Source organism: Protopterus annectens, chromosome 8.part0 (assembly GCF_019279795.1).
Source record: "Protopterus annectens isolate FY-2018-M chromosome 8.part0, PAN1.0, whole genome shotgun sequence".
NCBI classification, from domain to species: domain Eukaryota; kingdom Metazoa; phylum Chordata; order Ceratodontiformes; family Protopteridae; genus Protopterus; species Protopterus annectens.
Genome location: NC_056741.1, coordinates 590,935,107 through 590,958,180, shown reverse-complemented (window position 1 = coordinate 590,958,180; position 23,074 = coordinate 590,935,107). Strand labels below are relative to the sequence as shown.

At 43.2% G+C, this 23,074-nt stretch overlaps 1 protein-coding gene across 2 annotated transcripts in view; it reads right to left on the bottom strand.

The window, feature by feature from the left end:
• LOC122808941 (mucin-1-like) overlaps positions 1 to 23,074 on the bottom strand; it is a 626,079-nt gene that overhangs the window by 183,263 nt on the left and 419,742 nt on the right. The window contains exon 7 of one of the 2 annotated variants that reach the window (XM_044080094.1): positions 1,287 to 1,351. The exons of the other annotated variant lie outside the window; for it this stretch is intronic. Within the exon in view, the coding sequence (XP_043936029.1) occupies positions 1,313 to 1,351 (39 nt within the window). The 3' untranslated portion in view covers positions 1,287 to 1,312. The remainder of the gene's footprint in view (positions 1 to 1,286; positions 1,352 to 23,074) is intronic. 2 annotated transcript variants of the gene reach the window in all.

Sequence of the window (23,074 nt, the reverse complement as noted above, 5' to 3'; positions counted from 1 at the left end):
AATGCGTGGTGTACCCATACCTCTCAAGCTCTTAATGCAAGAATTCTTGGGGGACAAAAGCCCAAAACTCAGGGACCTATTTTAAATATTGTTCTTATAAACTTAGAAAGTTACCAAAATAACAGGTTTTGCATTAAAATGCATCTTTTAGAAGGAAATAAATTTTAAAACTCATTACTCAGAGACTACAATCATCAGTGATTTGCTAGAAAGACACAAATCTTATGAGAAACAGACCAAAAATAGGAGTCAAAAATTGGACTTTGTGAAATTTTGAACAGTTGAGCATTATGGGTGCACTACATTACAATTTTCTTTTAATAGCTAAAACATACCCCCCCCCCCCATGTAATACATTATAACATTTGCAGATCTGTAATGAAAGCTTTGGTAACACTGTTGACTAATCTGTAATTATCAAGGCTTCAAAAAACATTGGTATGATTATTACAGGGTGATGACAGCTGAAAAGATAAGTTGTGGGGAAAAATATTGCAATAGCTGACCATAAACAAATATAATACAGACTGTGCACCACACTGCAGTACTGAATAGAGATATGGCTGGATGGTAAAAGCCTGGCCATCAAATTTTGGTATAACTAGAACATAATCAATTTGAAATATTAAAAGCATGACAGTACTTAATTTATAATGTAACCAGGGCATACTCATTACAGAGTACAGTATATAACTCAGGACATGGAATAGCTACAATGTGGATGCCAATGAGCACTTATCCCAACAATGAGCTAGAAAAACCCACAATGGAGCACACTGCACTAAATACACCAGGTTGTTATAATGTCTGCTGTCTGTAAATAATGCAACAGTTGCTGCCAAGCTCTGGCATCTGCAGAAAAGTTTCAGCAATCAAATTAAATCAGAACAAAGTTTTGCACACACGCACACACACACACACACACACACACACACACACACACACACACACACACACACACACACACACACACACACACACACACGCACACACACACACACACAATGCACCATAACAACCAGGGTATGTGAGAAATTAAAGCTTGTAGCAGGGTATGCAGCTATACAGAAGAGACTGCCTGATGACATCTCATAGGTGGCAGAAAAATGTTCTTCACCACTGCTGACACCTGAGACTTCATGTGACGCCTCTTTCATGAAACAGAGCAATGCAGAAAGATAAGCAAAGGAAAATGAAAGGATTGCAGCCCGCATGAAGTGCCATGTGCCAGAGTGTGAAGATGATTCTGATTTATGTTTTGTGCGGGAAAGTGTTCCTTTACTTACTGTTCACTGTGATGCAGTAGGGTGTATCAGGCTGATTCTCCTGAATGCCAGAATGCCATATTATTCTGCAATCAAGATGACAATTAAAAGGCTTTTCATTGCATTAATATCCACTAGTATTAATATCCACTAGTAAACAATTCAGATTCAGAAATGGCAGAAATACTGTGATTGCAATCTGTAGGCAATGGAGCCAAGGGCTCAGAATTCTACTTCTAGCACTCTAATCACATAAGGTAACATCCCTGCTGCTGTTGTTATGGTTTTTACATGTAATGGGCACACTCACCAGCTTGACATACATATCAGAAGTTTGCTGTCTTCCCTCTCCTGGGATTAAGTGTTTCAGTGCTCTCTTAGAAAGGGACATCCTTTTCTGAGGACAGAAAGCAGTACAAAGACAACCACACAAATACTATGCACTCCAGAATACACAATTAGGGGCCATTTCCACCTTCTCAGTTACCTCCACAAAGAATGATTGAGCTAGTTTTTATTAGCTGCTTCTGCCTCCTTAACCACAAAAGGACAAGTACTGGACTCCTGACTAGAAAATTATCTATGGGTACAGTGTACTACAAATGCCTGAATCATGACACATAATGCACCTTGGTCCAGTTGTCTATGCTTCTTATCTGAAGGTGTGCCCCCCGCTAACACACTTCCCCAAATTACTTGGCTAAAAGCGTGTTCCACACAAGCACATTTCTCTGGGTTACGTATCTGTAGGAATGTCCTACATTAGCATATTTTCTATCAAACTTAAATGATCACCGGAATACTGAATGTTGCTTCCATAAGAAGAAGTGTGTGTGACACTGACTGCTGTGTGCTTAGATGAACACCTGTGCATCGTTAGCAGAGAACACAATTTTTATCTAAAAAAAAAAAAAAAAAACATAAAATTAGAATGCTCCTCATTTCAGACAAGCAAGAATATATTTTAATGTGTTTGTTCTTGTGCCACTCTGTTTTTCACCACTGTCTCTAAGTTTATGGAATAAAATAAGGAATATTTACTATGGAAGATGCAGATCTACAGTTCAATTCTACTTATAAAATGTTATTTTTCTAAAGTAATTTCTTTCTGAAATCTTTAATGGTAGTTCTCTAATAAGGCACATGCAAGGAATTTCATTCATAAGCAGGAAGTCACCAATTATGGATTTTTTTGCTAGGAGTAAAGAAAATGTAATGAGAAAAAGAAAACTGTAATTAAAATAAAGTATAATTATACGAGAACACAACATAATAGCAAATGTTTGAGGAATATTATTCATTATTCACAGGAACTGAACATAGAAATGCCACAGAGGAGAGGAAAGTGATAAATTATGCATTTTAATGCATGAAAGTATAAATTAATTTTGTAGCGTGAAAGATAAAACCGGGAGAAAGGAAAATTGTTTAGGGTGTGGTTGTCTTAACACCTTCTAGCTGGGAGAAGAAAAAGGACAGATGACAGATAGAAGTCTAATATCCTTTCCTACCCAGCAAGACAAAATAGAAGATGCCTTCCTGTCTTTTTCACTTCTCCACTCCAGGCTAAAGAAGGTAAAAAAAGGGAGACCACTATCAGGGGGCAGGTGTGGAGGACCTTATACTGCAGCAGTGCTCCTATTACTCAAACATTTATACTTAGTGAGTGTATTAGGGTTAGATTAAGAATCACTGCTTCAGTATTAGTCACTATCCACAAGAAAAATACTGAAGCAGTTAGGCACCCATTAAGAAGTCATATTAAAGTATACCCTGCTGAAATCTGTTATGCTTCTGGACTGAACATCTAACTTGTCCAGGCTGCCGTCTCACAGACACTACAGGATGAAACAGTCCTCAAGAAGACTGCTGTTGTGGCTACAGTCGTGGCAGAGAATAAACTCTTATTTGAATATACAGAGTTGTTTTCCACTGTTGTCTTAGCAAAAAGTAATACAATTATGTAGGCATACTGACATTTGTTTGGATAGAGGCCAACCCTATTTGCCTGGAATGAAAGATTAAAAAAATGGTCAGACTGCCTGAAATCCTTTGTGCATTCTATATATTACCTCAGCTACCATGCATATCCAGAAAACATGATATCTTTTCTCCCTTATTCTCATGGGTGAGACAAAAGACAGGTAATTGTATATCAGTTTTGATACTACTTTAGGCATGAATAAGGGATTAGTGTTAAAGCTTAAGCTGTCTGGACCAAAAATCATGAAGGGGCACAGAATGGCTTACAGCTTAGAGATCATCCTGGCTAAAATGCTCACTACCAGCAAAACACTTTTCCAAGATAAGAATAAAAAAAAAAAATACAAAAGTACTAGATTTTAAAGGTGCTAAGGTTGGTTTTCCCACCACATAGCTGAAGTTCCAACGGTATCACAGGCTACCTTGTGGGGTTAAGCTGTAAGATCCCTTTTAAGAACCTTTTTTTTTTTTTTACTTAGCATGTCCAAAGGGAATGAAGTTGTGACAGATGAAAGATGTCCTTTAGAGATTTAAACACTGCAAGACTGCTGCTTAATGTAGCATCTTAGTGGAATATCCCTAAAGCTACACTAAAAGAAGAACATTTTCTATTTGGACAAATAATACGCTCATTGATAGGCTCCCTGGCCTCCTACACAATGTGCAACACCTCCTGATAGCATCTGTGTTGCAGGTTAGACTTTATACGTTTGAGTAAACAAATGGCTTGTTATCCTGATAAGGAGTTTACCAAGATACTGGAAGTTGAAATGGTCCCATCTTGTTCAGCTAAACCAGCTGAGAGAGCTATGGCCAATGTGGCCATAAGGGATGCATCAGATGTATTCTCTTTTCTAACCATTTTCAGGATCATGGAGATGAACAGAATGGGCAAGAAAAGCATACCTGAGTACCCTTATAAAGCGGCTGCAGACAGTGATCATTGCCGAGGCTTCCTTTCATTGGAATCGGGTATATTTTTTCAACTGTCAATTCTCTTATGTTACAACAGATCTATTCCTGGATTTCTTCATCGCTGTCTTAGGTTGTTTAAAACCTATTTAGCCATCCTCCATTAATACAGTGATAAGATGATCAGCTTTAATAATTGGCTTAAATTCTGGTGTCATTCAAAGGGGATCCAATGTCTGTCTGCCTGGGATGACATGCTGGACAAGCCACGCTGCTTCACAAGGGACGGCTTGCACCTGTCACCCCTGGGCTTCTGGATATTGGCAAAGGCTCTTGCCACCCCCATAGTGCCTTTTTTAGGCAAGGCTCAAATTCTAAACCTACCACCCTAGAACACCAAAAAGGAAAAAAACTAAGGGTAATGCTGCTCAATGCCAGAAGTCTCAATCTCAAGATGCACGCACTCGAGGCCCTTCTCAATATGGAGAACATCGATGTCTGTGCTGTGACAGAAACCTGGTTCAAGGCTCCTGAGAGCACACCAGCACTAACAGGTTTCACCTCATATCATGCGTTCCGGCCCCAAAATCCGGAGAACACCAAGAAAGGAGGGGGGGTGTCCATATTCATAAAGGACACCCACACCTCAAGGTTGGTGGCAACGCACGATGCATCGGAGACCATCCAGGTGCAATTAACCATAGGCAAGACTGCTCTGCAATTTGTAGCATGTTACAGGCCACCCTCTCAAACTCAGGAACCTCACATGGCCTTCCTGAAAACATTGGAGGGGATAAATGTATCTCCAAACACCATCATACTAGGTGACTTCAACTACCCTAATATAGACTGGGAACACTACTCAAGCCCGAACACTCTAACCCAAAGATTCCTGGAGTTCATAAACTCAAATGCCATGGAACAACTAGTCACCATCCCCACAAGAGGTGAAAACATACTTGATCTCATCATCACGAACATGGGATCAAAATGTTCAACACCGAAGTATACCCCTCACTGGTGAGATCAGATCATAAACTAATCTCGCTGGAGGTCCTCATCCCGCCCCACCTGAAACAAAAAGACCACAGTGAAAAACTTCTCAAAAGCCAATTTCACACTTCTAAAAACTAGTGTGGTCTCCTTTAAGGCCCCTGAGCCAGTGGTAAACATTACTCAAACCGCTGAATCACTTACAAATGCCTTCTACCAGCACCTACAGGACTGCATGGATCAGGCAATCCCAAACAAAACTAAGACTCTCTGTACCAAAGGCAAGCATCCAGTCTGGTGGACCCCAGCCATAAACAAGCTCTACAACAAAAGGAGGAAGCTACTACAAGATAGAGCAAAATCCTCGAAAGGTAAGACGCCTTTGATCATTATAAGTAAAAAACTAAGAGCTCTCATAAAATCATCCAAGGCAAATTTTGAGAGAAAAATCGCCAAGGACTCTAAAGACAATCATAAGGCCTTTTTAGCTATGTTAGAAACCTAGGAGGAAACTCCCAGATATGCTCAGAATTAGTTCAAAATGATGTGAAAATTACTGAACCTACACACATTGCTAACATACTGGCTGACAGGTTCAGTGCAAACTCCCCTCCCCAAAAGGAGAGATATCTATTCCAGAGGATTGTAGCCCCCCAAACATCTCCAACGCCCAGGTGAGAACTGCCCTCACTAAGGCAAAAAACACAGCATCCATGGGACCGGATGGTGCCCCCGGCTGTGTGCTTCATGAACTCAATGAGGAATTAAACCCACAGTTAGGACAGCTGTTTAATCTTAGCCTCACCTCAGGATACGTACCCAAGGAGTGGCGCACGGCGACTGTGGTCCCACTTCATAAGGGCGGTGCCTCCACAGACCCTGGAAATTACCGACCCATTAGCTTGACAAGCCTTATCTGCAAAGCCATGGAGAGGATCATAATGGAACTCATAAATAAAGACATAGGGAACTTGCAGACTTTGGATCCAACCCAGTTTGGCTTTGTCAAAGGCAGATCCTGCCTCTTAAACTTGGTTGACTTTTTCGAGACAGTCACCAAGGCCATTGATGAGGGAAAGGCAGTCCATACAGCCTACCTCGACCTGGCAAAGGCCTTGACACAATACCCCACTCAGGTATCATCGAAAAACTCATCAGCTTGAATGTAAACCCATACATCACAAGATGGGTTGCAAACTGGCTAAGTGACAGAACCCACAGGGTCAGAGTTGCTGGAGCCATGTCAGACTCAAAGCCTGTCACAAGTGGTGTCCCACAGGGCTCAGTCCTGGGTCCACTCTTGTTCGGCATCTACTTTTCTGAAGTACAAGCAAACACAGGAGGGTTATGGCTGACAAAGTTTGCAGATGACTGCAAACTGGGCGCCATAGTCGAAAACACATCTGACACAGATATCCTCCAGAAGGGCCTCACAGAAACGGATAACTGGTGCCAGAGCCATGGCCTGAAGTTAAACGCCAAAAAATGCATAGTCATACCCTTCGGGAAAAACAAGGTTACCCCTAGCTACCATATAGATGGCAATCCACTGAGCACAGAAAAAGTCATCAGGGATCTGGGGACCCAAGTTGACAGTAGCCTTCGTTTGACACTCATGTTGCTAAAGTAGTTAGGAAAACCTTCTATATCGCCCACCTGATCATGACGGGATTCACATCTAGATCAAGGGAGGTCATCGTCCCCCTGTACTCATCACTCATTAGACCTATGATTGAGTACAATGCCCCGTTCGGAATGTATCTGACCAGACACCTGATGCAGCTTGAAAGGCCCCAAAAGTTCCTCACCAAAAGGATAAAGGGTCTCAAAAATATGTCTTATGCTGCCCGACTGAAAGAACTCCAGCTCTATTCAGTCTCATACCGCTTGCTCAGAGGTGACCTGTGCCTGACATATAAGGCCATGTCAAACCCAGATTTGATGAATATGCTTCACCTCAAAAATCTAGATCCTCAGAACCACAAGGGCGGAGACTTAAACCTTGACACGGTTATAAATAGAACGTGCTGGAGGGACAGATTCATCACCCAGAGACTCCCTATGCTGTGGAACAAAATCCCGGTACATGTGAGGCAGAGCACCTCGCTGGCCTTGTTCAAGAGGAATCTTGACCAATGGATGGGAGATCGCAGATATACCCCAGGGATTACTTCAGTGTCACTGCTTGACAGAGGCACAGAAAAATGATAGGCATAGTTTTTATTCAAACTAAAGGGGTGGTGAAAGCCACATAACTATGGGCTAGGCTTATAAATGCCCTTGGGCAGATAGCCTAGTATGAACCTATGAACCTATGAACCTATGAATGAAGGTCGGATGAAGCCAAAAACACTCATGGGATAACAATTAATGGTACTACACCCTTGTTGTCATCAACTCAAGTTTTAGCACATTTAATGACATCTTTGCAAACTTTAAAAGGCTTGTATGTCTTAGTCTACGTATTCTGGTCTAAGGATTTCACTTGCCATATCCTCTACTTGTTTTAGGGCACCTCCCTGATAGCTATTTATGTTTATTTGGCAACTTAGAAAATGCTAAACTTTCCCTCCACACTTGTCCAATACCCTCAGTTGTACCATATCATTAGAGTAGGTGCTGAGCCCTACAGTATACAGAGCCCTATACAGTGATTAACTAGAGATATATGGACTAAAAATCTTCCACACACAGAAGTTTCTTACACTGTTTTGTTTTTGAACCCACTAAATATGTTTAGTGGGTTGTTTGAGACTTCAGAGATACCACGGAGATTACTTGTTTTTTTTCAATCTGCCAATTAAAAGATGCATTATGACATACATAGAAGATGGAGCATGCATCAGCTACTATGTTTCTTTGGAAACCAGAAGCAGTCACACTTGTTAGGATTTTGGTTCCTTTATCAAAGAGGACTGTAAAAATCTGGGAAAACAACTTCATGTTTCTGAGACAAAGTAATGAGCATTCTTTCACTAGTCATGTTAAGCTCATAGAAGCTCTCAAACAAGTGAACAAAACGCGTAATGGGTCCAGATGAAATTAAAAATGACAAAATGCTAATAATCCCAGTCTGATATCCATCAACAACAGTGAGACTACGGTGGTGCAAAGGGTCAGCTGCCACAGGCATCAGCTGTTAGGGGGCCACAATCGGTACCTCAGAAGGGTTAACAATTTGACACAATTGCAGTATTGCCATTCATTTAAGCATTCAGTATTGCAGCTGTTTAAATAAATGTGTTTATATCAGAAACTGCATCAAGAAGATAATAGAAGCTACATATAACAGTTGTACATTTCAGAGGACTTTTTTTTTTTACTTGTAAGAAGACACTAATTTTAAATGTTAACTTTTGAGTGGACGTTTTGGGGGTCTCCAACTTTGGTTGAGGGGGTTCCAGCCTGGAACTGTCCAGCTATGGTTTTGCTCATCATGCTCGGTTGCACGCAATGGACAGCGCTGAAGCCGGTAAAAAAAGAAGCTACCTTAAGTTTAGAGAAACCTTGGCAGTGCAGAGAATGTCATGCATTCCCACAGTGGTTTGGGGAAGGCTATTTACTACTGAACTACTCAGTAAACCTCTTCATACCTCACTGCTTCCATGCTAACAATCCTGACGAATAATTGAATAATAAAACTCCTAATCTCGTATACCATCTCTCTTGCTGTCTACAGCCTTAACTGCTCACTATCTCTCTTCATCCTACAGAACCTGTCAGCCACAAGAACATTTCCTTTCAACTTTATCACCCCTTTCTCTGTTCTTTGTACCTGTCTCTCTCTTTCATCTCTACCCTCCTTAGTTTTATTCACCCCCCCCATTTTAATCTCTACCTTACTACTTTCTTATTCACTCACTTTATCATCCTGTTCAATCACTCCATTCTCTTTCAACTCAGCACTTCGTAGCACATCCAACCTAATAGTTCACTGTCTTATGTACTCTTATGATTAACGTCTTAGTCATCCTCATGTTTTTTTTAACAGTTAAAAGAAAAAAACTTGTGCAATTACTTAACTTTTGGACAATATTATCTTTACCATATATGTACTCTTCAGGTACATCATCAGCCTTCCTCATCTCTTCACACTCTTTCTGAAAGTGTACATACCCTTATAAATATTAAACTCTCGTAGTTTCATGCATACAGACCTTTATTTTATTGGTTAATCATCACCTTTAATATCCATTTACTGACCACCTATAAAGTGTGTCTAACAATGTCACTGAAGTGTTCTCTCATTCTTATACTTTAATATATAGGTTCTCAGATGGTCCCTTAACTTTCTATTAACGTTATTGTATGTATAATCTGTTTTTTTTTTTTGCTTTTGTTTTTAAAGTGACTACTGCATTACACCTTCTTTATATTTCTTGTAGAGCTTTTTTCCCCAGGACTCCACTGAAATAGGCAGCTAGTGCAGTTAGACTATCCTCGTAAACAACTGGAAATTTGTGTCGTGGTAATAGGCATTTTCAAGTTTCATAATTTATCTTCAGTTGGGAGGTAAAAGCAATTGTTCTATAATATAAAAGGTGAAATATACTAAGTGGTACAGCTGCCAGACTGATGTCAAAATGGAAATAGAAAACATGAGACCTCAAAGTCCAAAATTACTGTGGATAGTAGATGAAGATGTCCCATGATGCCTTGATGCCTTTTGCTCCATTTGTAACTTTCAGTTTTCATGTAGTTTCCATTAAAATCTCTTCTCACAAGAGTGGCAATAGATTTCAAATTCAAAACAGACACTGGTTCATTGATTTTTTTTTTCTCCAAGGCATATGCTTACACAGCAGACTTTATGAAACATATAGTATATGTTAATGTTCTTCTTAAGAGTAACTGCTGCACTATTATTTACTGTGTAGGGAAAGTAGCCGCATTCAGATGTTTCTAGTTCAGCCTGATGTCCAGAATTTGTAGATAACCACAGAGTGGAGCTGAACTTCTCCCACTGCTGAGAAGAGTCATTTGAAGAATAGCTAAAAGGAAAACAGCCTGCACCATTTTCAGTTCTTTTTTGCCACTAAGAAATGATCATTTGTCATTATGTCCATCCTCCTGCTCCTAAAATATGACTTTCCGAGCAAGATAAATGCCTAGTTTGGATCCTCTGTTTTTTTAATTGATCTTGTCATGATTAATACTGTGATTAATGCTGTTTATTAGGGATTATTATAGACAGATGTTTTTTTCCATTGTCTATAATGTCTCCAGAAAAAAAATAAATAAATAAAAAGTACGCATGTGGAAATCTGATCTGCCTAGGAATTATCACTTTTGTTTTATTTGGGGAAAGACCACCATGTTTCATCCTGTGCAGATCACAGTTCTTCATTTAGCCCCCAATTTCCAGGTCTTTTTCAAGCAGAAGAAGCTCTTGGCACCTGCATAAAGTACAGTTGTGTACACTTACCATAAATGTAGATGTTCGAGTGTATTCACTGTTGCAGTCATTACATTTGGGTTATCTGCCTGCAGGTAGCCCTCAGCCGGCCTGAATATCAAAGTCTTGGATCCCTGCATCGGATGCTGTCTCTTCTTCCATGCCGTCAGGTCGTCAGGGGTATAAAACATGCAGCCGACGCCATTACATCAGTTTTTCTTGCCCCAGATGTCAGGTGCCCCTATAATGGGAAGCAATTATATGTTATGTTACACCTCCAACAAAAAGCAAATACACCAGAAAGCTCATATACACCAAACAAGAAGGAAAAGGTAAAGCCAAGAGAAGTCAGGGGGCTGGAGGGAGGGTACCCAGGACTGCAACAGTGAATACAATCGAACATCTACATTTATGGTAAGTGTACACAACTGTACTATGTTCTTCGTGTTTCACTGTTGCAGTCATTACATTTGGGTAGATTCCCAAAGCTAAGGAAGGGAGGAGGAAGTTAGAGAGCATTAGGACCAGCTATTAAGCCCTGCAAGACTGCAGTGGCAAAACCAGCTCTGGATTTAGAAAAAATAGGCATGTGGTAATGCTTGATGAAGGTATGAATAGAGCTCCAGGTAGCAGCTTCTAGGATGCCCCTGGTAGGGACCTCTCTGACAAAGGCTGTATAGGTAGATGCAGCCCTGGTGGAATGTGATCTTATCCCCTGTGGGGTAGGTTTTCCATGTTGCTTATAGCAGAAATGAATGCAGTGGGCTATCCATTTAGAAATGGTTTGCTTTGAAATGGCCTTCCCCTCTGTCCCTGCAGCAAAGCCAACTAGCAGCTGTTCAGATTTTATGAGAGGCTTAGTCCTGTACAAATACAATCTAAGTTGTCTGTGCACGTCCAGAGAGTGCAGTATTTGTTCTCCTTTGTTTTGTGGATTCGGAAAAAAAGTAGGAAAATGAATGGACTGATTAAAGGCCACACTAGACACCACCTTGGGCATAAAGGAAGGATTGGTCCTGAGGGAAACCCTGTCTGCATGGAATATAATGAAGGGCTCCACTGCCATGAGGGCCTGTAATTCAGACACTCTTCTTGCTGAAGTAATGGCTAGAAGGAAGGTTGTTTTCCAAGAGAAGAATTTCAATTCTGCAGTTGCAGCTGGTTCATAAGGAGGGAGAGTGAGCTTTTCCAATACAAAGTTAAGGTCCCAGGCTGGAGTAGGGGCTCACCTGGGGGGGGGGGGGTCTTAAAATTTTAGCCTCTCTGAGGAATTGCTTTAGCAAGGGGTGAGAGAAGAGGGGAGGTTCAGTATTGTAATGTGCTGAAATGGCAGAGGCATGAATTTTAATTGATGAGAATGACAGGCCCTTGTGGAGCATTTCTGTTAAGTACTGAAGAATATTAGGTAAGCTGGGCATGCTGTGCCCATCCCCTGAGTCTGGCTCCAGGAGCAGTATCATTTCCACTTTTCAGCATAGGATTTTCTAGTACTAGGCCTCCTTGCTTCCAGAATGACCTCTAGCACCTGCTTACTGAGGGATGCTATTGAAAAGCTCAAGGAATTAGCCAGGCTGCAAGGTTCAGGATTTGAAGCTGAGGGTGCAGAATCTGGCCAGCCTGCTGGGACAGCAAGGAAGGTGTCTGAGGTAGGTGCCATGGATCTAGCAGTATCATGCTGCGCAAGAGGGAGTACCAGTGCTAGCGAGGCCAGTCTGGTGCAATAAGAATTGTCCTTGGTTTGCCCTGTTTGATCTTTAGCAGAACCTTCTAGAGGAGAGGCAGAGGGGGAAAGACATAAACTGAGAGGCTTTCCCAGGTAAAGGACAGGGCATCCACTTTCCAAGCTTGACTGTGGGGAGTCCTTGTGCAGAATTTGTCCAATTGGTAGTTCTGGGAGGAGGCAAACAGGTCTATCTCTGGAGTCCCTCATTTGTTCCTCAAGAGGTTGAATATTTTTGGTTCTAGTTTCCATTCGTGTGGGTCCATGAGATTTCTGCTTAGGTCGTCTGCCAGTGAGTTTAGCTTGCCTGGCAGGAATTGAGCTTGTAGGTGCACTTGGTAGCTCAAGGCTGTGTTTCACAGAGCCATGGCTAGTCTGCAGAGAGATAACGAGTGGGTTCCCCTGTTCCCCTCTTTGTTTACGTACCACATAAAGTACAGTTTTGTACCTACCATAAATGTAGAAGTTCGAGTGTTCACACTGCTGCAGTCATCACACTTGGGTTATCTGCCGTCAGGCGGTCCCGCAGTCAGCCTGAGTTCCAAAGTCTTGGTCCAGCGTTGGTTGCGGTCGCTTCTTCCCTGATGTCAGAGTGACAGGGGTATAAAAGAGGCAACCAACGCCATTTTCTTCAGTTTTTCTTGCCCCAGATGTCAGGTGCCCCCAAATAGGAAGGCAATACATAATCCTAAGTAAAATACATGAGTAGGAAACAATATCTACAGCTGTAAGCAAATACACCATATAGAAATGCATCATATAGATTGTATAAAAAGGGAGGTATAGATAAAACCCAGGTAAGAAGAGGGGATGGTGGGAGGGTAACCTGGACTGCAGCAGTGTGAACACTCGAACATCTACATTTATGGTAGGTACAAAACTGTACTATGTTCATCGTGTTACACTGCTGCAGTCATCACACTTGGGTTGAATCCCAAAGCTAAGGCTGGGTGGTTGGTAGTAAACAGGGTTTGGAGAAGCTAGTAGGCCCTGCAGAACTGCAGTGGCAAAGCCAGCTCTGGTTTTTGAGTATAGAGGTAAGTGGTATTGCTTGGTGATGGTATGCACTGAACTCCAAGTTGCAGCCTCCAAAATATCCTTGGTTGGTACCCCTCTGAGGAAGGCTGCTGATGTTGCAGTAGCCCTGGTGGAATGGGGCCTAATGTTACCAGGTACAGGTTTCCCATGGTGGATGTAGCAGAAACGGATACAATGTCCTATCCATTTTGAAATGGTCTGTTTTGAGATAGCCTTTCCTTGTGATCCTGCAGCATAGGATACAAAGAGTTGGTCAGATTTTCTGAAAGCCTTAGTTTTATCCAAGTAGAAACATAATTGCCTATGAATGTCTAAAGAGTGTAGGAGACTTTCCCCTTTATTCTGGGGGTTTGGATAAAAGGTGGGTAAATGAATGGTTTGGTTTAGAGCCACACTGGATACCACCTTTGGCATAAAGGAAGGGTTAACGAAAAATGATGAAAGGCTCCACTGCCATTAGGGCCTGTAGCTCTGAGACTCTTCGTGCTGAAGTTATTGCTAGCAGCAGGGCAGTTTTCCAGGATAAAAATTGTAAATCAGCTGAAAAAGCTGGTTCGAAGGGCGGTAGTGTAAGTTTTTCCAAAACAAAATTGAGGTCCCAAGTTGGTGCTCTCCGGGGCGGTCTTATGTTCTTAGCCCCTCTGAGGTACTGTCTTAGTAATGGATGTGAAAATATAGGAGGATCTGTGTAGTAATGAGCTGAAATAGCTGAAGCGTGGATCTTAATAGATGAAAAGGAAAGGCCTTTGTGCAGCATCTCAGTTAAATATTGCAGAATCTGAGGAATATTTGGGACTAGAGGATTTTGGCTGGTTCCAGGCGCAAAATCTTTTGCATTTGTCTGAGTAGGTTTTCCTGGTGCTGGGTCTCCTGGCTTCCAGAATGACGTCCATAACAGCTTTAGAGAGAGGTGTTGACTGGTTGTTTAGGTAATCTGCCATGCAGCCAGATTTAAAGTCTTGAGCTGGCTGTGTAGAATCTGATTGTTTTGCTGAGTCAGCAGGTGAGGAATTTGAGGTAAAATCCATGGAGGGCCTTGAGCCATGTTCCTTAATATTGGATACCAGTGTTGGCGTGGCCAGTCTGGAGCAATGAGTATCATTTCTGGCCTTTCTAATCTGGCTTTCAGGAGCACCTCTGTCAGAAGACGCAGTGGCGGAAAGGCATAAACTGTCAATGTTTTCCAGCTGAATGAGATGGCGTCCATTTTCCAAACTAGTGTGTGGGATGTCCTTGTGCAAAATTTCTGTAGTTGGTAGTTTTGTGGGGAGGCAAACAGATCTATGTCTGGGCTCCCCCATTTTTGAGTTATCATTGTGAATACTTGTGGATCTAGTTTCCACTTGTGAGGATCCATGATATTTCTGCTTAGTTCGTCTGCCAATGTATTTTTCTTTCCTGGCAGGAATTGGGCTTGTAGTTGAACTTGGTAGGTCAGTTCTGTGTTCCACAAGGTCATTGCTTGCCTGCATAGGGGGTAGGAATGAGTGCCCCCTTGTTTGTTTATGTACCACATCACTGTGGTGTTGTCCGTCTTTATTAAAAGTTGTCCTGGATGTAGTAGGTCCTTGAAAGCTGTTAGGGCATTTTGTACAGCTAGCATCTCTTTTTGATTGATGTGGAGATGCATTTGATCTGCAGACCATTTGCCCTGAATAAACTGTCCTGCCATGTGTGCTCCCCAGGCGTAATCCGATGCATCTGTTGTAATTGATTGCCTGGCTGTGGGTAAGGTGAAAGGCTGACCCTTGTTGAGGTGACATGCCTGAGTCCACCATAGAAATTCCTGTTGAAGGCAGGGAATAAGTGGTATTACTGTTTCCAAGCTGTGGCTGTGTTGAGTCTATACGCTTTTCAGGTACCATTGTAATTTCCTCATATGCAGTTTGGCATATGGTATTAGTAGTATGCAAGATGCCATGAATCCCAAGGCCTGCAGAATTTTTCTTGAGTCAATTGTCCTTGCTTATATGGCGTGAGATAAGCCATCTGGGCCGTTGTATTTAAGCTGGCACCCAGGAATATTACGTCTTGTGAGGGCACTAGTTTTGACTTCTTTTCGTTTACTGTGTACCCTAGGCAACTTAGTAGTTTTTTTACAAACGCCAGCTGTTTTAAAAGAGTGTCCTTGCTTTCTGCTTGAATAAGGCAGTCGTCCAGGTATGGGTATATTTGAATTCCTCTTTGTCTGCAGTATGCAATTACTGGTGCCAGGCATTTTGTGAATACTCTGGGCGCAGTAGATAAGCCAAAGGGCAGTGCAGAGAATTGGTAATGAGTTGAACCTGCTATAAATCTGAGATATCTTCTGCAATTTTGTCTGATAGGGACATGCAGGTATGCCTCCTTGAGGTTCAACGAAATGGTTGCTTTAATTAATTGCTTTTTTAATTGTTTAATTGGAACTGTTTTTATTATAAAATGGAATGAGAAATAGTTCTTGTTATACTCTGTTAAAGGCTTATGCCAAAGCGCTGGAGAAGAGAAGTCTGTTAAGAAAATAAATCTATTGGATTTACTGGCTGAGTCGTTTTCTGGATTATTTTTTTAGTGTGTGGTGTTATATATACTCTGTAGTATCTGTCTGGTTTGACTGGTGCAGGAGGTAATGAATCTGGGTTAAGGCTAGATTCTGAATAAACATCATCCACAATGTCTAAAACAGGTGGAATAGCAAGGGGTCTGTGCTGGGGAAGTAATAGGAAAGTACAGTTTTGTACCTACCATAAATGTAGATGTCCGATAGGTATGCATCTGCAGTCCTTACATATGGGTTGTCCTGCCTCAGGCAGCCCTTCGGTCGGCTGGATTCCAAAGTCTGGGTCCGGCGTCGGCTGATGTCACCCTTTTCCCCGACGTCAGAGCGCCTGGGGTATAAAAGTGTCAGCCGACGCCATCTTCCTCAGTTTTTCTTGCCCCAGATGCCAGGTGCCCTCTAAGGAAGGCTAAATTTGGAGAGATGAAAAAAATTACAAACATGCACAGCAATAAAAAACAAACACACCATAAAAAATAACCCCAGCTAGCTAAAATGAGGGATAGGTACCCAAAGAAAACCACAGAGGGGTAGGAGGGAGGGAAAACCTGACTGCAGATGCATACCTATCGGACATCTACATTTATGGTAGGTACAAAACTGCACTATGTCCTTCAAGGATGCATCTGCAGTCCTTACATATGGGTAGAATACCATAGCCAAGCTGGGGGTGGTAGGACCTAAGAAAAGGATGGTGTAGCTAACATGCCGTGCAGGACTGCAGTAGCAAAGCCTGCTCTGGATCTGGAATATAAAGGCAAGTTGTAATGCTTGGAAATTGTATGCACAGAGCTCCATGTAGTAGCTTCTAAAATGTCCTTCGTAGCCACCCCTCTTACGAAGGCTGTGGAGGTGGTTGTGGCTCTGGTGGAATGAGGCCTGATGTTAGCTGGCACAGCTTTTCCATGAAAAGAGTAACAGAATCAAATGCAATTTCCTATCCATTTTGAAATTGTCTGTTTGGAAATTGCTTTTCCTTGTACACCAGCAGCATATGCTACAAAGAGTTGGTCAGTTTTTCTGTAAGTCTTAGTTCTGCCCAAGTAGTAGCGCAACTGTCTGTGAATGTCCAGGGTATGCAGAAGTTTCTCTCCTTTATTTTGTGGATTTGGAAAGAAGGTAGGCAGGTGAATAGCTTGGTTCAGTGAGACCCTGGATACCACCTTTGGCATGAATGAAGGACTGGTTCTCAAAGAGACTCTGTCCTGATGAAAAATGAGAAATGGTTGTACTGCCATGAGGGCCTGTAACTCAGATACTCTTCTTGCTGAGGTTATAGCCAGAAGGAAGGCAGTCTTCCAAGACAGGAATTGTAGTTCTGAAGATGCTGCTGGTTCAAAGGGAGGTAGAGTTAATTTTTCCAACATGAAGTTAAGGTCCCATGTAGGCACTGGTGGTTTCCTCGGAGGGTTGATGTTTTTTATCCCTCTTAGAAACTGCCTTAGCAGAGGATGAGAAAATACAGGTGGATCAGTGTTGTACTCTGCTGAAATTGCTGAAGCATGAATTTTTATGGAAGAATAAGAAAGGCCATTATGGAGCAATTCAGCCAAGTATTCAAGGATATGTGGAATGCTCATCACTGTCGGATCTTGACCCTTTGTGGTGTTCCAGGTACAAAATCTTTTCCATTTTGCTGAGTATGCCTTTCTTGTGGAAGGCCGCCTAGCTTCCATGATGATATCCTTTACTCTCTTGGATAGTTTATCCTGGCGGGGAGTCAAGGTATTTTCCAGGCTGTCAGCTGCAAGGTTTTTAGGCTGGAGTGCAGAGTTTTGTAATTGTGCTGTGTCAGAAGGAGTGGCCATTGTGGTAGAGGCCATGGTTTTGTGAGTGACATGCTCTTTAACAGTGGGTACCAGTGTTGCCTTGGCCAGTCCTGAGCTATCAGAATCACTTTTGGTTGCTCTGCCCTGATCTTCAGTAAGACCTTGGTCATTAACGGTAGAGGTGGGAATGCATATACTCTTAGAGCATTCCAGCTGAAAGAGAGGGCGTCCACTTTCCATGCTTGAGGATGGTATGTACTTGTGCAGAATTTCTTCAGTTGATGGTTGTGGTGGGAGGCAAAAAGATCTATGTCCGGCCTTCCCCATGATTGTGCTATCTGAATAAAGATGTCTGGGTGCAACATCCATTCGTGTGGATCCATGATGTTTCTGCTTAGGATGTCTGCCAGTACATTGTCCTTTCCTGGTACGAACTGGGATTGCAGCTCTATATTGAGTTTTAGGGAAAGTTCCCAAAGATTCATTGCCAGCATGCAAAGAGGGTAGGAATGGGTACCTTCTTGCTTGTTTATGTACCACATAACTGTGGTATTGGCTGTCTTTATTAGCAGATGACCTTGATGCAGGAAGTGTTCAAAGGCCTCGATTGAATGAATCACTGCCAGCATTTCCTTTTGGTTGATGTGCAGGTGCAATTCTTTTTGTGTCCATTGTCCTTGAATGCACCTGCCCTCCATGTGCGCTCCCCATCCATGATCTGAGGCGTCCGTTGTAATGGTTTGGCTGATATGTGGCTTGCTGAAAGGCAGACCCATGTTTGACTGGCTTGCTTGTGCCCACCACATAAATTCCTTTTGAAGGCATGGAATGAGGGGGATCAAGGCTTCTAGGCTGCGACTGTGTTGAGACCATAGACTCCTTAGGTACCATTGTAGTTTCCTCATATGCAACCTTGCTTGTGGAATCAGAAGAATGCAAGATGCCATGAAACGCAGGGCCTGTAGGATTTTCCTTGCAGTCAGCTGGGTTTGTGTTGTCAGATTTCTGAAATAATCCGGTAATTGTTCTTGTTTTTCTTCTGTGAGAAAAGCCATTTGGGTGTTTGTATCCAGTTTTGCACCCAGGAAAATTATTCGTTGGGATGGAACAAGTCTTGATTTCTGAATGTTGACTGTGTATCCCAAAACCTGTAGTAGGCAGATGGTATAATTCAAGTGTTTTACCAATGTTTGTTGGCTGTCCGCTTGTATAAGGCAGTCGTCCAGGTATGGGTATATTTGAATCCCCTGAAGTCTGCAATGTGCAATTACTGATGCCAGGCATTTCGTGAATACTCTGGGCGCAGTAGATAAGCCAAAGGGCAATGCTGAGAATTGATAATGCTCTGAACCTGCAAGAAATCTGAGGTGTCTTCTGCAACTTTGTCTGATAGGGACATGCAGGTATGCCTCCTTGAGGTCTAGTTACGAGCCAGGACCCCTTGCCCAGCAGGGGAAGGAGTTGCTGTAAGGTCAGCATTTGGAATTTTGGCATGATGAGATAAGTATTCAGTGCGGACAAGTCCAGAATAGGCCTCCATTGCTTTTCTTTTCTTGGAACAAGGAATAGTCTGGAATAAAATCCTTGGCCTTGTTCTGTGAAAGGAACCTTTTCTATTGCTTCCATTCGTAGTAGGTTGGAAATTTGCTTGAAAGCCTCTGCCCTTTGATTTGGTGGCAGGTTTGGCATGCCTTGTCTCTATGGTAATGTATGAAAATGGAATCTGTATCCTTTGTCTATTATTTGCAGTATCCATTTGTCCTTTGTAATACTGTGCCAATTTTCTGAGAATAAAGATAGCTTTCCGCCCAAATGTGCTTCAAATTGAGCCCTGGTTGGCGGGGTCAAAGTCAAGTCATTGAGATTGTCCTTGTGCAGAAGTTGTAGGTCCTGCACTACCTCTCTGGTTAGGAGGCTGCCATTGACGTCCTCTGTAGGAGCCTCGAGCTTGCCCTCTACCTCTGGCACGCCTGTTTTTGCCTCTTTGAAATCTGTCTGTGTCCGGAAAGGACCAATTCTTAGAAGGACAATTTCTGCTGAATCTTGGTGGTTGGACCTGGAGAAAATCTTTGACTGTTTGTACTGATTTAGCCTTTTCCTCAAATTTCTTTAAGACCTCTTGAGCCGTGGAACCAAATAACTTTTATTTTTCCAGTGGTGCATCCAGAAGCTTTGCTTTAACATGATCTGGAAGTATTTGTTCCTTCAGCCAAGCATGTCTAAGTATGACTGCACCTGTCATTGCTGACCTACATGAAGCTTCCAATGCATCATAACCACACTGTAAGAAATGGTTGCTAACCTGCTGGGAGTTATGCACCAGATCCTGAAGCGCCTTGCGATCTAGGGGTTCAGGCGAGGTTAGTTTTTTATGCAATTCATCTAACAGATATTCTTGATACTGTATCATATGGAATTGACAATTTAATGCTCTCATAGAAAGTGTGGAAGAAGTATACACTTTTTTACCCCATCTCTCTAAAGCCCTGGATTCCCTTTCAGAAGGAAGTGGATTCTTAGTAGTGGTGGTTGTAACCCCTTTAGGGCTCTGGGAAATAGTTTCTGGGTCAGCAGAGTGGCCCTTGTAAAGGAATAGATGTGTGTCCGGGACCCTGTAGTACCTGTCGGGTTTGACAGGAGCCGGAGGAAGGGAGTCAGGGGAAATACTAGACTCGGAGTACACATCTTCTATAACATTTAAAACAGGAGGAATAGCCAAAGGTCTATGCTGAGGTAAATGCAAAAAAGTCCTTAACCTCTTCCTGGAATCAGAGAATTCCTGGCCTTGCCATTTGAAATGCTCTCTCATGGAGTGTAGGGTCTCCCCAAAGGACAACTCTTCAGGGGGGGGAGGCCGAGGGAATAGATTCCTCTGCATCAGAATCCTCGTAGGTCGGAAAGGCCTCCTCCTGGTAGTCTGAATGGGCAGAGTCATCTGAGGCCTCATCAGAAGACTGGGGATCTGTCTGCTCAACCCTGGGCCTTTTGCCTGGAGGTGGTTGAGAGCCCCTGTCTGGATGTGGCTGAGAGCCCCTGATTAAGGAAATAAGGTCCTCAGCTAAACTCAAAATTTGTGAACCGGTAGTGGATCCCTGAGGAATAGCCTTGGGAGGGAGAGATCTTGGCTGTTTAGCAGCTTTAGCACGTGTAAAGGCCTTAATGGACATGGATACAGGAGGCCTGGCTGTCCCACGTGCTGGAGTAGTTTTATCAACAGAAATGGTGTCGGATATCTCTGGAGCACCGGTTTCAGACGGAAATTCTAAGACCGACTCAGTGGTGGCCTCCGGAATCGAAGTTACCGGCTGTGCGGTGTCGTCGGTCAGAAGCAGAAGAGATTCGGCTTCAGCAGAGACTGAGACACTTGCGGTAGGCCTAGGGGTGGAGTCGGCCGAAACCGCGGACCGCGTGTGTCGGTCCTTATCCTTCCGTTTTTTGGGTAAATGTGCTGTCGGAAGCTCCGACGGCATTTTATAACAGTAATTTTCCCCAAAATATTCCTCTGCAAACTCTGCCCGACGCCTAAGAGTGCGTTTATTGAAGGAAGCACAGGCTGTACAGGCCGAGACGTCATGGTCTGCACCTAGGCAGGGTAAGCAGTAAGAGTGGAAATCCTTATGAGATATTTGTTTCCCACAAGTTAAACAATTATTAACTTTAACCGTTTGATCTGACATCGGCTGAGGCAAGAAAGAGTCCCCAATGGGGTACTTAGCTTTTGTGAAGACTTCGGTAGCTGAAATCACAGGAGCTGGCCAACCGGCACTTGCGAACTGCTTCTGCTTCGGGCACTGCGCGGCAAGAAAGACTGAGGAAGATGGCGTCGGCTGACGGTTTTATACCCCAGGCGCTCTGACGTCGGGGAAAAGGGTGACATCAGCCGATGCCGGACCCAGACTTTGGAATCCGGCCGACCGAAGGGCTGCCTGAGGCAGGACAACCCATATGTAAGGACTGCAGATGCATCCTTGAAGGACATCTCTGAGCCTTTTCTTGGAATCAGAGTAATCCTGGCCATCACAGTGGAAATGTTCCCTCATGGTGTGTAAAGTTTCCCCAAAGGACAAGTCTTCAGGGGGCGATGCCGAAGGAATAGACTCCTCAGCATCAGAGTCTTCATAAGAGGGAAAAGAGTACTCCTGTTCCTCAGAAGAATCTGAGGAAATGGAAACCTGGTCAGACGAAGCGTAGTCCTCCTCCTGTCTAGGCCTTTTGTCAGGAGGGGGATGGGAACCCCTGATGAGGGTAATTAAGTCTTCAGCCATCTTAAGCATCTGTTTTTTAGGCATGGGGCCTTGTACTGGAGACTGCTGTACAGGCTTCTTAACTTTTAAAGGAGTTTTCAGCTCTGTATAGGATTTTATAGTAAGTGTAGTCAGTCTGAAGACACCTTCAGCAACTGAAGGCCTTTCAACTACACCGGAATCCCCCTCAGCCAAGGAGTCGGAAGGGCCTAAAGATAAAGGCTCTGGAGGCCCAGCAATCTCTGCTTGGGAGTCAGATGCAGCCTGGGGTTCTAAATCAGCGGTCGTCAGGGGCTGCGTTGATGCCTCACTGAAAACCGGAGAACCGGCGACTGGCCTTGCGGAGGTTTCAGTGTCTGGTTTGGGTCTCGGCTGCCTGTCCTTATCTTTGTGTTTTTTATGCATCCCGGTAGTCGGTTGCTCCGATGGCATGGTATAGTTAAATTTTCTACCAAAATAATGTTGGGCAAAATCAAACCAACGTTTAATAGTACGTTTGTTAAACCTAGCACAAAACCGACAACCAGTGACGTCGTGGTCTGGGCCTAGGCAAGGAATACAATAAGAATGAAAATCCTTATGAGGTGTTTGCTTCCCACAAGAAATGCAATTATTCACTTTTTCTGACATCGGTCTGAGGCAAGAAAAGATTCCCCAATGGGGTACTTAGCTTTATTGAAGACTTCGGTCTAAAATTCGATTTGAAAATCTCAGGAGTCGGCCGACCGGCACTTGCGAACTGCTTCTGCTTCGGGCACCGCACCGCAAGAAAGACTGAAGAAAATGGCTTTGGCTGCCTCTTTTATACCCCTGTCGCTCTGATGTCAGGGAAGAAGCAACCCACAACTGACGCCGGACCAAGACTTTGGAACTCAGGCCGACTGCGGGACCGCCTGACGGCAGATAACCCAAGTGTGATGACTGCAGCAGTGTAACATGATGAACATCTGTGGTGTTGTTTGTCTTTACCAATAATTGACCTGGAAGGATGTGGTCCTTGAAGGCTGTCAGGAAATTCTGTACAGCTAACATTTCTTTTTGGTTGATATGCAGGTGCATCTGACTCGGGTTCCATTTGCCCTGAATGGACCGCCCTGCCACGTGAGCCCCCCATGCATAGTCTGATGCGTCTGTAGTCAGGGTTTGGGCAGCAGGGTGTAGTTTGAAAGGGAGCCCCTTGTTGAGGTGGCAGGCCTCTGCCCACCACAGGAACTCTGTC